At 45.9% G+C, this 12,997-nt stretch overlaps 1 protein-coding gene across 1 annotated transcript; it reads left to right on the top strand.

The window, feature by feature from the left end:
- The first annotated feature begins 8,358 nt into the window (after positions 1-8,358).
- Positions 8,359-10,524, top strand: ZG16 (zymogen granule protein 16). The gene is made up of 4 exons (XM_008067651.1): positions 8,359-8,421; positions 9,352-9,413; positions 9,594-9,726; positions 10,106-10,524. The coding sequence occupies exons 2-4, from the start codon at positions 9,359-9,361 to the stop codon at positions 10,419-10,421; spliced, it is 504 nt and encodes a 167-aa protein (XP_008065842.1). The 5' UTR covers positions 8,359-8,421; positions 9,352-9,358; the 3' UTR covers positions 10,422-10,524.
- Positions 10,525-12,997: the final 2,473 nt, after the last annotated feature.

Genomic DNA, 12,997 nt, shown 5'->3' with positions numbered 1-12,997 from the left:
GGCTGAGGCGGAAGGATCACCGGAGCCCAGCAGGTCAAGGCTGCAGTGGCTGGGAGCGGCCACTGCACTCCAATCTGAGTGGCAGAGTGAGACTCCAACTCAAAAAAAAAATAATAATAAATAAATAAATAAATAAATGTGCCTTTGGGAGGCTGAGGTGAGTGGATTGCCTGAGCCCGCGGGTTCGAGACCCGCCTGGGCAACTTAGCGAAACCTCATCTCTACAGTAAATCAAAAACTAGCCGGGCGTGGTAGCGCGCGCCTGTAGTTCCAGCTATTTGGAAGGCTGAGGTGGAAGGATCGATGGAGCCCAGCAGGTCGAGGCTGCAGTGATCGGGAGCGGCCACTGCACTCCAGTCTGGGCGACAGAGTGAGACTCCAACTCAAAATAAATAAATAAATAAATAAATAAAAACTGGTTCACAAGTGACTTGAGCTTCAGTTGTCCAGACAAATTTATGCAAATTCTTTTTCTTTTTGTTTTCTTATTAAGAGACAGAGTCTCTGTATTACCCAGGCTGGAGTTCAGTGGCATGATCTTGGCTCACTGCAGTGTCAACTTCTTAGGCTCAAGCAATCTTCCCACTTCAGTTTCCAGAGTAGCTGGGACTACGGGTGTGAACCACCACGCCCAGTTAATTTTTTTTTTTTTGGTAGAGACAAGGTCTTACTATGTTACCCAGGCTGATCTCAAACTCCTGGGTTCAAGTGATCCTTCTACCTCAGCTTCTCAAAGTGCTGGGATTACAGGCGTGAGCCACTGCACCCAGCCCAAAATTCTTTTTCAAGTCTTATGATGCATTTGACAAGATCTCTGGTATATACTCAAGCTACACCATAAAATATAGCAAACAGCAGATGAGCAAGATAGTGGCTACCCAGACCTTCTTTATTAGAAAGAGACCAAAAAGAAAGACCATAGTATTTTGTGAAAATCTCAAGGGAGAATAGACGTTTACTCAGTATCTACCATATTCCAGGCCTGTGCCAGGGGTTTGACAATTGGTGGGTCATGTTATCTCTGATTTACAAACAAACAACTGAAGTTCAGTAAGTCACATAATAGATAATGGCTGGAGCCAGGCTTTATGCCCATATATCTGTTAAAGAAAACATTTAGGGCAAATTAAATATAACAGAATGTAACTGAGCAAAGAACAGTTTGCAAATCAGGCAACTCCCTGAATCAGAATAGACTCAGAGAGACTATGGGGCTACCACATGGTCCGATAATATTCATGGAGAGAAAAAGAAAATTGACATACAGAAGATGGAAGTGAGGTATAGAAACAACTGAACTGGTTACAGCTTGGCGTTTGCTTTATTTGAACACAGTTTGAACAGCTGGCCACTTGTGATTGGTCAAAACTCTGTGATTGGTACAAGAGTAAGTTACAGTCTGTTTATACATCTAATTGGGTTACAGTTCACTATATAAGAAGAACCTTAGGCCAAACTTAAAATATGTAAGGAAGCAGTTTTAGTCAACTTTTCAATTTTGGTCAGCTTTTCAATTCTGAGATATTGACCAAAACTTGAGGCACTGACGTCACACTGTCACCATCGTGAATGGACTTATTTGATCTTAAATTTCACTGGGAACTAAGACAATGAGTTTTGTAAGGTGGGAACAAGGAAACAGAACAACAGGGGAAAAAAACTGGCTACTTCAGGTTACTATTTTTGTAAGGGTTAGAGCAGAGGAGACTTCCTATTTATGCTGGAGTCACCCATTTTCAGGAGGAAAAAATACTGGTCTGTTTTGAGATCTCTTTGCTTCTTCAAAGTTTCAGTTTGATTATGTAGCATTTAGCATGATTGGCTCCATTTTGGTTTGGTCCACTGGGGCCTAGTGCAGGAGCTCAGTTCAGGACAATGACTTCCTACAATTTTATTGAACATCTCTTTATAATACAACATTGTGTTCACAGATTCTTGGTACATTGCTATAGGTTTCTGGCTTTAAAACTGATAAACAATGTATACTTCCCTACCCTGAGTCTGGGTCTCTGGAGCCTCTCTAGCACTGCTGTAACTACCCAAGCTGCCCTGGAGGTGTTCCAACCCATGCCTGACAGTTCTGTAAAAACAGCATTTGTGTACAGAACTTGTATTTGAACCTTAGACTTTGAGGGGGGTAGAATTCATTTTTTCTTTCTCATTTTACAAATGTAGAAATATGCTGGGTGTTGTGGCTCAGGTCTGTAATCCTAGCACTTTGGGAGGCCGAGGCAGGAGGATTGCTTGAGGCCAGGAGTTCAAGACAAATGCAGAAATATAAGCTCCATAGAAGGAAATAATTTATTTCAGTCCACACAGCTAAGAAGTGCTGGATCAAGGACCTCAACCCAGAATTCTGTCTTTATGTCCAGTATTCTTCTCAATACAAAGTTTCTCTGAAGGAATTACAAATAAGAAACTAAGGCAAACCCAGATACAAACTCTGCAAGAAGAGAGACACAGACATGTGAATGGATAAAAAGAACATTCCATAGAAGTCTTGCTACAGCCCAGACCGAAAATACTGCCTCGCTTATTCATTTGACAATCATTTATGGATGCTTAGTCTGTGCCAGGTGTGATGCTTGGAGCTGGGAATTCAGAGATGACTAATACATGGTTCCTGCCTTCCAATGAGCTCTCAGTTTAGTGGAGAAGGCTTCTATGTAAACAGATAAATTACCATGCAGGGCAATTAGGACCATAATAATGTAGGAAGCACAATAGGAGGCCAGAGAAAGAAATGACTAATTATATTTGAAGTGAAGGAGCTGGAAGGAGAATAGAACCGAGGCCTTCATGAGAGAAGCTTTGGCAGTGGGGTAGGGTGGTAGTATCTGCAGAACAGTCTAGAGACTACCAGGTGGGCAGAAGGAGGAGCACATCTTAGGCAACTGGAGTAGCATGAACAAAGAGTGAAAGATTAGCAACTGCAGGCCACTGTGGGAACTCCAGTGTGGGGCACAGGAGACAGGGGGAAGGGGAGTGGAGGGACGTCCTTTACAACTTTGTGAAGTCACTTCTGCTCACCAGACTTCGTTTATTCGTTGGAGCAGTCAAGGGGGAACAGAAAGCAGTGATCAAATTTGTTTTTGTGGTGGAACCCTTCATTCAAATGAAAACATGCACGAAGGCCCAACGTGTAAAATAATTTTTTTCTTTTCTTTTTTTTTTGAGTTGGAGTCTCACTCTGTCACCCAGACTGGAGTGCAGTGGCCACTCCCAGCCACCGCAGCCTTGACCTGCTGGGCTCCAGAGGTCCTTTCGCCTCAGCCTTCCAAGTAGCTGGAACTACAGGCGTGCACTACCATGCCCGGCTAATTTTTGATTTACTGTAGAGATGAGGTCTCGCCAAGTTGCCCAGGCGGGTCTCGAACCCACGGGCTCAGGTAATCCACTCACCTCAGCCTCCCAAAGGCGCAGGATTACAGGCTGAGCCACCGAGCCCGGCTTGATAATTTTTTTCTTAACAGGAAACAGGCCTTCCATTGCTTGGAAATAAATGTTGAAACATCCCTGATGGGAGTGAAAAGGTAGATCCCACCATCGGTCTGAATTTGCATCAAGACTTTTGGAAAACAAGGGGGGGTGGGCAAAGCTGCTTTGCCCGAGAAAGAGAGGAACTTTCAGGGCAACTTAGGAGGGGAGGAGAGGGGCAGCCAGTGGAATGGAGGCAGGGTCACACCACACCTGCGATTTCCACTCTAACCCTGCCCAAGTCCACTCTCTACTTTATCAAAATCAGGAGAGGGTAATCCTTTTAAAATACACGTGTGGCCGGGTGCGGTGGTTCATGCCTGTAATCTTAGCACTTTGAGAGGCTGAGGTGGAAGGATTGCTTGAGCCCAGGAGTTTGAGACCAGCCTAGGCAACATAGCATGATCTTGTTTCTACAATAAATCAAAAAATAAAAGAAAAATAAAAGAATTAGCTAGGCATGGTGGTGCACACCTGTAGTCCCAGCTCTTTGGGTGGCTGAGGTAGGATTGCCTAAGCCCAGGAGACTGAGGCTGCATTGAGCTGTGATCTTGCCCCTGCATTTAGGCATGGGTGACAGAGTGAGACCCTGACTCAAAAAAACCCAAGAAAGTGCATATATGATCATGTACTCCACTGCTCAAAACCCATCCATGGCTCCTCTCACTCAGAAAAGAAGTCAAACTCCTGACCATGCTTCCCAGGCCCTGCACCATCTGCCCACTGGCTGCTGCCCAGGTCTCATTTCTGCTGGCATCCTTTGCTTACCACCAGCCGCCCTGCCCTCTTTACTGTTTCCAAATTCATCACACATACTTCCCACTCAGGGCTTTGGAACTTGTTATTCCATCTGCCTGGACTGCTCTCCACCCAAATACCTACATCTCTCTCCATCACTTCAATCTGGTCTCTTCTCAGTGGTTACCTGAGCAGAGATATCTCCCACCTGAAAAAGCAGCTTCCCCATTTCTCTTCAGTCTCTCACTCTGCATTATTTATTTCATAGCACTCACAGCTTTATGACAGATTGTGCAGTAACCTATTTGTTAATCTGTCCAACTCCCCCCACTGAAGTAAAATCTCTGTTGGGGCTCGGAAAATGATACCCAAAACATGGCACTTTGACATTTTGAACCAAAGAAGCAGCCTCTCTCTGATCTTCCCTGTCCCTTTTCTGTCTCTCAACTCTCTGTCTCTCCCAAAGCACAGAATGAGGCTTTTCTCCGAGACTCCCTCATCTACTGAAGACTGGGCCTGCCAAAAAGAACACAATTTCCTTCCATCCTGTCCCTGAAGCCTTATTGTCTATTGCAGAAAACAAGACTGAAGAATACAACCACACCTGGACAGAATTTTTCACAAGAGAGTCTGCGTCTTGGGCTCATTCAAATTCCAAAGAGAATAGTTTACAAGTTAATTTCTGTCTCTTGAGGCCTTTCATTTCCCCTACAAATCATACATCTTGTCTCAAAAAAAAATTTTTTTTTTTTTTTAGTAAGAGTCTCACTCTGTCACCCAGGCTGGAGTGCAGTGGTATGCTGCTCACAGCCACCGCAGCCTTGACCTGCTGGGCTCTTGTGATCCTTCCACCTCAGCAGTCCAAGTAGCTGGAACTACAGGCACGTACTTCCACACCTGGCTGATTTTTTGATTTATTGTAGAAACAAGGTCTCACCAAGTTGCCCTGGCTGGTTTCGAACCCCTGGGCTTTGGCAATTCTCTTGCCTCGACCTCCCAAAGTGCTGGAATTACAGCTTGAGCCACCACGCCCAGCCAATTCGCAAGATTGCTACTCCCCCTCGCCACTTTCCCTTCCCCTCTGAAGAAGTGTATATAAGCATCTGGACCTCATTGGGTTATTAGGCTATCATTCTCTTGTGATTCCCTTGTGCTTATGCATGTTAAATAAGTAACCGTCTTTTCCTTCTATTAACCTGCCTATTGCCAGTTCATTTTCAGTGAACTTTTATAGGACTAGAGAGCAAAGAGGAAGCTTTCCATTGCCCCTACAGCTTCTTCAGGTAGGCTGTTGACTCTTTTCCTCGTTGTGGTCTCCCCAGCTAGAACAGTGCTTCCGACATGGATATAGATGCCCGATAAACACATGTTGAGTGAGTTGCTTTGCCTAGGGGATAGAGGAGACAGTGAAAGAAGTTAAGTTGCCCTACAGTAGCAGAAAGTTTTGGAAGAGCTCTGGACCTTCATGCCTGTAGGTCTGGGGATGGGATGAGGTTTAAAGCAACTTCATCTACATCTGGATGCAGTGGCTCATGCCTGTAATCCCAGCACTTTGGGAGGCTAAGGCAGGAGGATTGAGTCCAGGAATTTGAGACCAGCCTGGGCAACATAGTGAGACCTCATCTCTACAAAAAAATTTAAAAATTATCTAGGTGTGGTGATGGTCACCTATAGTCCCAGCTACTCAGGAGGTTGAGATGGAAGGATCACTTGAGCCCTGGAGGTCGAGGCTACGGTGAGCCTTGATCGCGCCTCTGCACTCCAGCCTGGGCAAAAGAGTGAGACCCCAAGTAAAAAAATAAAATAAATAAAATGAAACAAAATAAAGCAACTTTATCTAGACTTTAATGGGCAGTAGACCCACAGCTGGCACATGGGTTGGATGTAAAGCATCAAACTGATGAGGGGGAAGCAGAGATGGGAGTCCAGTGTTCCTTCTTCCTTCTCAGTCACCACATCAAAGCAAACCCTCCCAAAGTACTAGCATTAGCTATATGATAGCTTTCCTAATCTCTGGGATGCACTCTGGAGAGTAGACTGAGGACTGACTGTGGGGGACCCATGCACCAGTCTCCAGGCAATGGAGGAGATTCTGGATCTCCATACAGATAGGTGGGTGCAACTGATTGAAGCTGTGGCAAATGTGGGAGCCTCTTTCCTGGGGATCCTGAATGTGTCATGCCTGGAAATATGAGGATATCCTTCCAAGGTGCTCACCTCAACCCCTCTGAGTTGTCATCATTGACTTTCCGTGTTTGGCCACAGAGTAAGGGTGATATACTCCTAATAAGGAAGAAGAGACCTACAATAGTGAGAGAGAAGAGAGAGGAAAGAGCAAGAGAGAGAAAGCTTAGGAGAAAGGAAGTTAGGGACAAGGAAGAGAAGAAACAGAAGGAAAAAGGCACAGAGAGAAGGAATATAAAGGAAAAAAACCTCAGAACAGGAGATGCAGGGAAAGATCAAGACATAAAGGGAAAGAGAAAGTAATCAGGAAAGAGAGAGAAAGCAAGAGACATAAAACAAAATAGCTGGAATGAGGTAAAAGTTATGTCACCAGGATATGTTTGTTTTGAACTCCAGGAAAGGAGATAAGAAGGGATGAGAGGTGAAACAATGGCATCCTTAGCTGTTGTCCTGCTTGGCCTCCAGAAGTTCTCTACCCAGAAGCCCTGTCCTATTTCCTCCTCCTCAGGGTGGGACTCCCTTTGCTATATGGGATGAGTCCTTGGACCCAGATGGTGAGCCTGTAAGGGGTGGGGTGCTCTGAAGGCCTGATTACTAGTTGTTAGTGATTAAGAATATCTATCCCAGACCCTTCCTGGGCTCCAACCTTCTCTCCTCTTGGAAAGACCTGTTGACTCATAGGATCAGACGTCCTAGAGGGGTAAGGCAGTAGGACTCAGGAGTTGGTCCTAGGGATTTTTTGGTCAAGAGGAATGAGTGCTGGAAGAGAAAATAAATCTATGATATCACCCTGGGGATGTCAGACCTAAGAAAGGAACAATGACCTTGAAAGATTCAGCCATGGCGCCCAGGAGTTCTGAAGGCCCAAAGCCCAAAACTAATCCCAGAAGAAGACCTGTATACCCTTAGTTCCTTAGTTTCCCACTGGCCCACTGGACTGACACTGTTTCTGGGAGGGGGGATCTGCAGGTGTTCACTATTCACCTGCAGCCCAAGTCACCCTTCTCAGAGAGAAAATGTTTGAGAAGGGTCTGGCATATTGAAGATGAATAGATGAGTGAATGCAGGGGGTGGGGCGGGGGGCGGAAAGCAAGCAATAGCAAAATATTAACCATGGTAGAATCTATACAGTGGTAATATGAGTATTCACTATACAGCTCTTTAAACTTTTATATGTATATGGATTTTATCATTAAAAAATATTAGGGAAGAGCCAGGCATGGTGGTTCACATGTGTAATCCCAGCACTTTGGAAGGCTGAGGCAGGAGAAATCACTTCAGAAGTTTGAGACCAGCCTGGGCAACATAGCAAGGACTTGTCTTTACAAAAAAAATTTAAAAATTAACCAAGTGTGGTGACACACCTGTAGTCCCAGCTATTCAATAGGCAGAGGCAGAAGGATCACCTGAGCCCAGGAGGTCGAGGCTGGGATGAGCTGTGATCATGCCACTGCACTCCAGCCTGAGGGACAGATACCCCAACTCAAAATACTACTACTAATACTAATAAAATATTAGAAAAGGGAGAGAGGAAGTTGCCTGGTAAATAGTAGGCACTCCTAAGTACAAAGTGTTGGAAGTATATTCCCTTTCTGGGAGAATCTATATTTCAAATGCCTAAGGAGGGCAAGGTTTATCCTGACAGATGGCAGATTTCAAGTGAGATCACCTGCAGATCATTTAGGGGAGGGAGCACTTTCAAGATTACACACCAGATGTGATTAGCTCCTTTGCCCATCCAAAGTTGCTGGTCCTTCAGTTGATGACCTGTTCTCAAGTTTATTCTGCCCCTCCTGATAGTTGATACTTGACCCAGAGTGGACCCCACCCTGCCACCTGTAACCCTTGGGGGAAGGGCAGGATAAGGTGTTCCAGTCCCTGCCTGAAACCTGATCCTAAAAGGTTGTTCATGTTTGCTCAGGAGGTGAGGTTCACACGATAAAGAGGAGGGGGAGGGCTTGGACCTGATTATAAAAGATCTGGAAGTTTTTTGGGGTGTTACTTTTCATCTGAAACTGCCAGGTAAGGGGTGACAAGGACACTTGAATCTGAGATGGGATGAGGTTGACATCTAAGCTGGAGAAGAGAATGCCTGGATTGAGTGACAAGGAAGATTTCAGTGTCAGTCAATCGGGACTCCTGGATCTGAGTTAGTCTTAGGTGCAAAGATATCTGGGTCTCCGCTGAAGGACTGGGATGCTCAGGGGAATGGAAATGGCCATGTTTGTGTTAGTGGAGAAGGATGACAAATAAACCAGTCACCTGGAATCTAATGTCTTGAGCTGGTCCCAACTCCTTCTGCAACTTCTTTATCTGGCCCAATTCCACCAGCTCTGCTGTTGGCACAGTCTCTTCTGTCACCACCTTCACTCGCCAGGTGACACAGAGGCACCTATAAAATGCTGATTTCCATCTTGAGACCCGGGGGAAGCTAGGGATTTAAGCCATGCCCTAGACTCCCCATAGGCCAGGCCAACCTGCCACAGGCAGTGAGGTTTTGCTCAGATCTCTGGTTCAATAAATTCAACCATCTCTATGCTTTGAAGATGTCTACCACATCTTCTTTAGAAAACTCCTTTCCCATCTACAACCATGCCACCTGATCTCAGCTGATCTTAGAAAACTCCTTTTCTGCTTTGTGCCAGGGTGGATGGGATTTGACACAGCTTGATCCAGATAGAGAGTTAGGATTGATTTTTCTTGTTTGAGAGGAAAGAAAAGGGATTAGCTATAGCCAGACCAGGGAGAGCCAGAGGGGTTAAGGACATAAAAGATAGTATCTGGGGGAATGGTACTATAGGCTATGCACAGTCCTTTCTAAGCTCAAGCCTGGGTCTGCTAGGCTTGAGTTAAAGGACCTGGGTCTAAACTGGGAGCCAGGAATGCCTGGGTAGACTAAGTCCAGAAGGAAAAGGGTAAACCTTCCTTTTTTTCTTTCTTCCCACTTTATAGCCTCAGAATGTTGACCATTGCTATACTAGCCCTTCTTTGTGCCTCAGCCTCTGCCAATGCCAGTAAGTGACATGCCAGGAGTCTGGTCATGGGTCATGGGAAGGCAGCCTCCGGCAATGCTGGTGACCAAAGCGTTCAGGGCTGGCTTGGGATGTTGTGAACTGAATTGTGGAGAAGCAGGTGGTTGGGAGAAACTGAGCTCCCAGGGGATTTCTCCCTCCAATTTCTGCTTTTCCCTCCAGTTCAGGCTAGGTCTTCCTCCTATAATGGAGAGTATGGAGGTGGTGGAGGACAGCGATTCTCTCATTCTGGCAACCAGTTGGACGGCCCCATCACTGCCATCCGTATCCGAGTCAACAGATACTACATTGTTGGGTAAGATTCTTTGATGCGGCAGGTCATGCCTGTAATCCCTGTACTTTGGCAAGAGGTTCGCTTAAGTCCAGGAGTTCAACACAGTGGGCAACACAATGAGAACCCATCTCTGTAAAAAGTGTTTTTTAATTAGCTGGGAGTGATGGCTCTGGGCAAGTTGTTTTCCCTTTATAAGCCTGTTTGTCAGCAAAATGAAGAGTTGAAATTCCCTGTATGATCTTCTAGGGCTCACCCAGCCTTCACATTCTATGGGACTAGCAGGAGACTTTTGTCATCCCTGTCACCAGTTTGAAAGTCTCAGCACGTAGGCCCAGAGGTTCTGAATTCAGATAACCCTACTGAGTGTCTCCCTTCTTTTCCTCCTCACCCCTATCCCCAGGCTCCAGGTGCGCTATGGCAAGCAGTGGAGTGAATATGTGGGTGGCTCCCAGGGGGACCTGGAGGAGATCTTTCTGCACCCTGGGGAATCAGTGATTCAGGTGTCTGGCAAGTATAAGTACTACCTGAGGAAGCTGGTCTTTGTGACGGACAAGGGCCGATACCTGCCTTTTGGGAAAGACACAGGCACGAGTTTCAATGCTGCCCCTTTGTATCCCAACACCGTGCTCCGATTCATCAGTGGCCGTTCCGGTTCTCTCATCAACGCCATTGGCCTGCACTGGGATGTCTACCCTAGTGACTGCAGCAGCTGCTGAGCCCCAGCCTCCCCTTCGGCAGGGTCACTGTGGTGGGGTGAGGGGATGCCCTTACCACTAACCCCCAACCAAATGGCTCAATAAAAGGATATGGCTAAAGCTAGTGTGTATGTGGGTGTCTGCAGCTGGGCTCTGCCTCCTGACTTGGGTAGTGATGTGCAAACCTCACTGCTGGCTATCTGTTGGACATCCATCTGGGAAGAGTGGGAGGATGAGGGAGAGAGGTGTAAGCCTCCTGGGCTTTTTGTTATAATTTGTCACGAAGAGACTAGATTCTGGCTTGCACCAAGTCTTTCCAAGGATAGCTCCTGAGAATGTTTACCCAATCTGGAGTTCCCAGGCTGGTCGACAAAACCCTGGATATATCCCACTCACTCTCCAGCTCTCCTCTCCCTTTGTTCTTCCCCTTGGGAAAGTGCTTCTCTGGTGGAAGCCTGGCCCCTCACTCTCTTGATCTTAATCCACTCATTGTACATGGGTGGCCTGGATCATTGCCCTTTGTTCTTTCCAGAACCCATTCAACTCCTGAAGTTTAGCCTACGTTTGTGCCTGAGGCCTCTGCCCTGTTACCCCAACCTAATCTGGGTTAATTTTGTGAAAGTTATCAGTATCAAAATTGAGTGAAAGACTAAACTGAGGCAAGGTGGCTGGTGCCGCGGGAATAATGCAAGATTACAAAGTAGGAGGAAGTAAAGTTTATTATTCACCTTTTACAAATGGATAGGAGGCCAGCACTCAGGCGAGTGTGGTGTGGAAGGCTGGAAACTAGGTGTGTTTAAGGGTCTTTAAAACAATGCCTCAAGGAATGTTCAGAGTTGTATTCTTTGGTTTCCAGAGTAGTCACATGAATCTAGTATCTTGACATCCCAGGTGTCAATGTCTCATGACCTCAGGTGGCGGGCTGGAGGTTGTCATGGTTGTATGATAACGATATACCAATAAACATGCCTCCCGCCGGTATGCTGGAGGTGATCACCAGGAGCCAATGACAATGTATCAATACAAATGCCTAAAAGATAAATTGTTGGCAAGACTGGACGTGCTTAAGGGGTTCTGTGTAATCAATGGTTTCTAAAACTAAAATGTTTTTCTTGTTAATGATTATAAGGTAAAAGAACGTGTGGGCTGTGCAAGCTATGCAGCAAGGGAATGTCAAGGGGTGAGGCCCAAGCAAAATGACTGTGCTGATTCAAAAGGCTACAACATATCCTAAATTTCTAGGGTTCCCTTCTTTCATTGAGTCACCAGCCTGAACAACATAGCAAGACCCTATCTCTACAAAAAAAAGAAAAAATTAGCTGGGTGTGATGGCACGCGCCTGTAGTCCCACTAGTTGGGAGGCTGAGGTGGGAGGATTACTTGAGGCCCGAGTTCCAGGTTACGGTGAGCTATGATCATGCTCACCGTAACAAAGTGAGACACTACCTATACAAATTTAAATTTTATTTTATTTTATTTTATTTTTTGAGTTGGAGTTTCACTCCGTCCCCCAGACTGGAGTGCAGTGGCACGCTCCCGGCCACCGCAGCCTTGACCTGCTGGGTTCCGGTGATCCTTCCACCTCAGTCTTCCAAATAGCCGGAACTACAGGCGTGTGCTACCACGCCCGGCTAATTTTTAAAAAAATTTATTGTAGAGAGTGGGGTCTCGCCAAGTTGTCTGGGCGGGTCTCGAACCTGCGGACTCAGGCAATCCACTCGCCTCGTCCTCCCAAAGCGCTGGGATTACAGGCTGAGCCACCAAACCTGGCCAAATTTTATTTTATTATTTATCTATTTGTTTTATCTATTTTGAGTTGGAGTCTCACTCTGTGGTCCAGACTGGAGTGCAATGGTACGTTCCTGGGCACTGCAGCCTCGACCTGCTGGGCTCCAGAGACCCTTCTGCCTCAGTCTTCCAAGTAGCTGGAACTACAAGCACATGTTACCATGCCCAGCTAATTTTTGATTTATTGTAGAGATGAGGTTTCACCAAGTTGCCCGGGTGGGTCTCGAACCTGTGGGTTCAGGCAATCCACTCGCCTCAGTCTCCCAAAGTGCTGGGATTACAGGCTGAGCCACCGAGCCCGGCCACAAATTTAATTTTTAAAAAATGAAATCACTTCTATCATGCCCTAACAAAATGGACCCCAGCTGACACATAAAACTCATACCAGATAAAATCTAGGACTGAGGTGGAGATTCAGGAGAGAATGGCAGGGAGTGATGGAGTTTGTTGAGGACATATAAAAGGATTAGTGAATAATGTTATCACAGGTCTCGGTGAGTTAGGTTGACTTAGTACTGCACAGAGATTTAGGAAACCTAAGTTCTAGCCCTGCTTGACTACATGACCTCAGCCAAATCTCTTAGCCTCTCTGGGTTTCAATTACCCATCTGTAAAATGAGCTTATTTGGGTCAGATGCTCTCTAAGACCTACCTAATTGTCACATCCTAGAAATCTAAATTCTAAAAATTTACTGTTACATAAAAATAACTGGCCTCATTGTCTGGCAGTTGACTGTTATATAGGGAAAACTGAGACGTGTATATGAGGAAGGAGGCCCCAAGCACACAACCCAAGACACTCTGAGATG

This window comes from Carlito syrichta, unplaced genomic scaffold (genome assembly GCF_000164805.1).
Source record: "Carlito syrichta isolate Samal-C Ts95f unplaced genomic scaffold, Tarsius_syrichta-2.0.1 Scaffold107890, whole genome shotgun sequence".
Taxonomy (NCBI): domain Eukaryota; kingdom Metazoa; phylum Chordata; class Mammalia; order Primates; family Tarsiidae; genus Carlito; species Carlito syrichta.
Note: the sequence above shows the minus strand (reverse complement) of the source record. Positions and strands in the feature narration are given on the sequence as shown.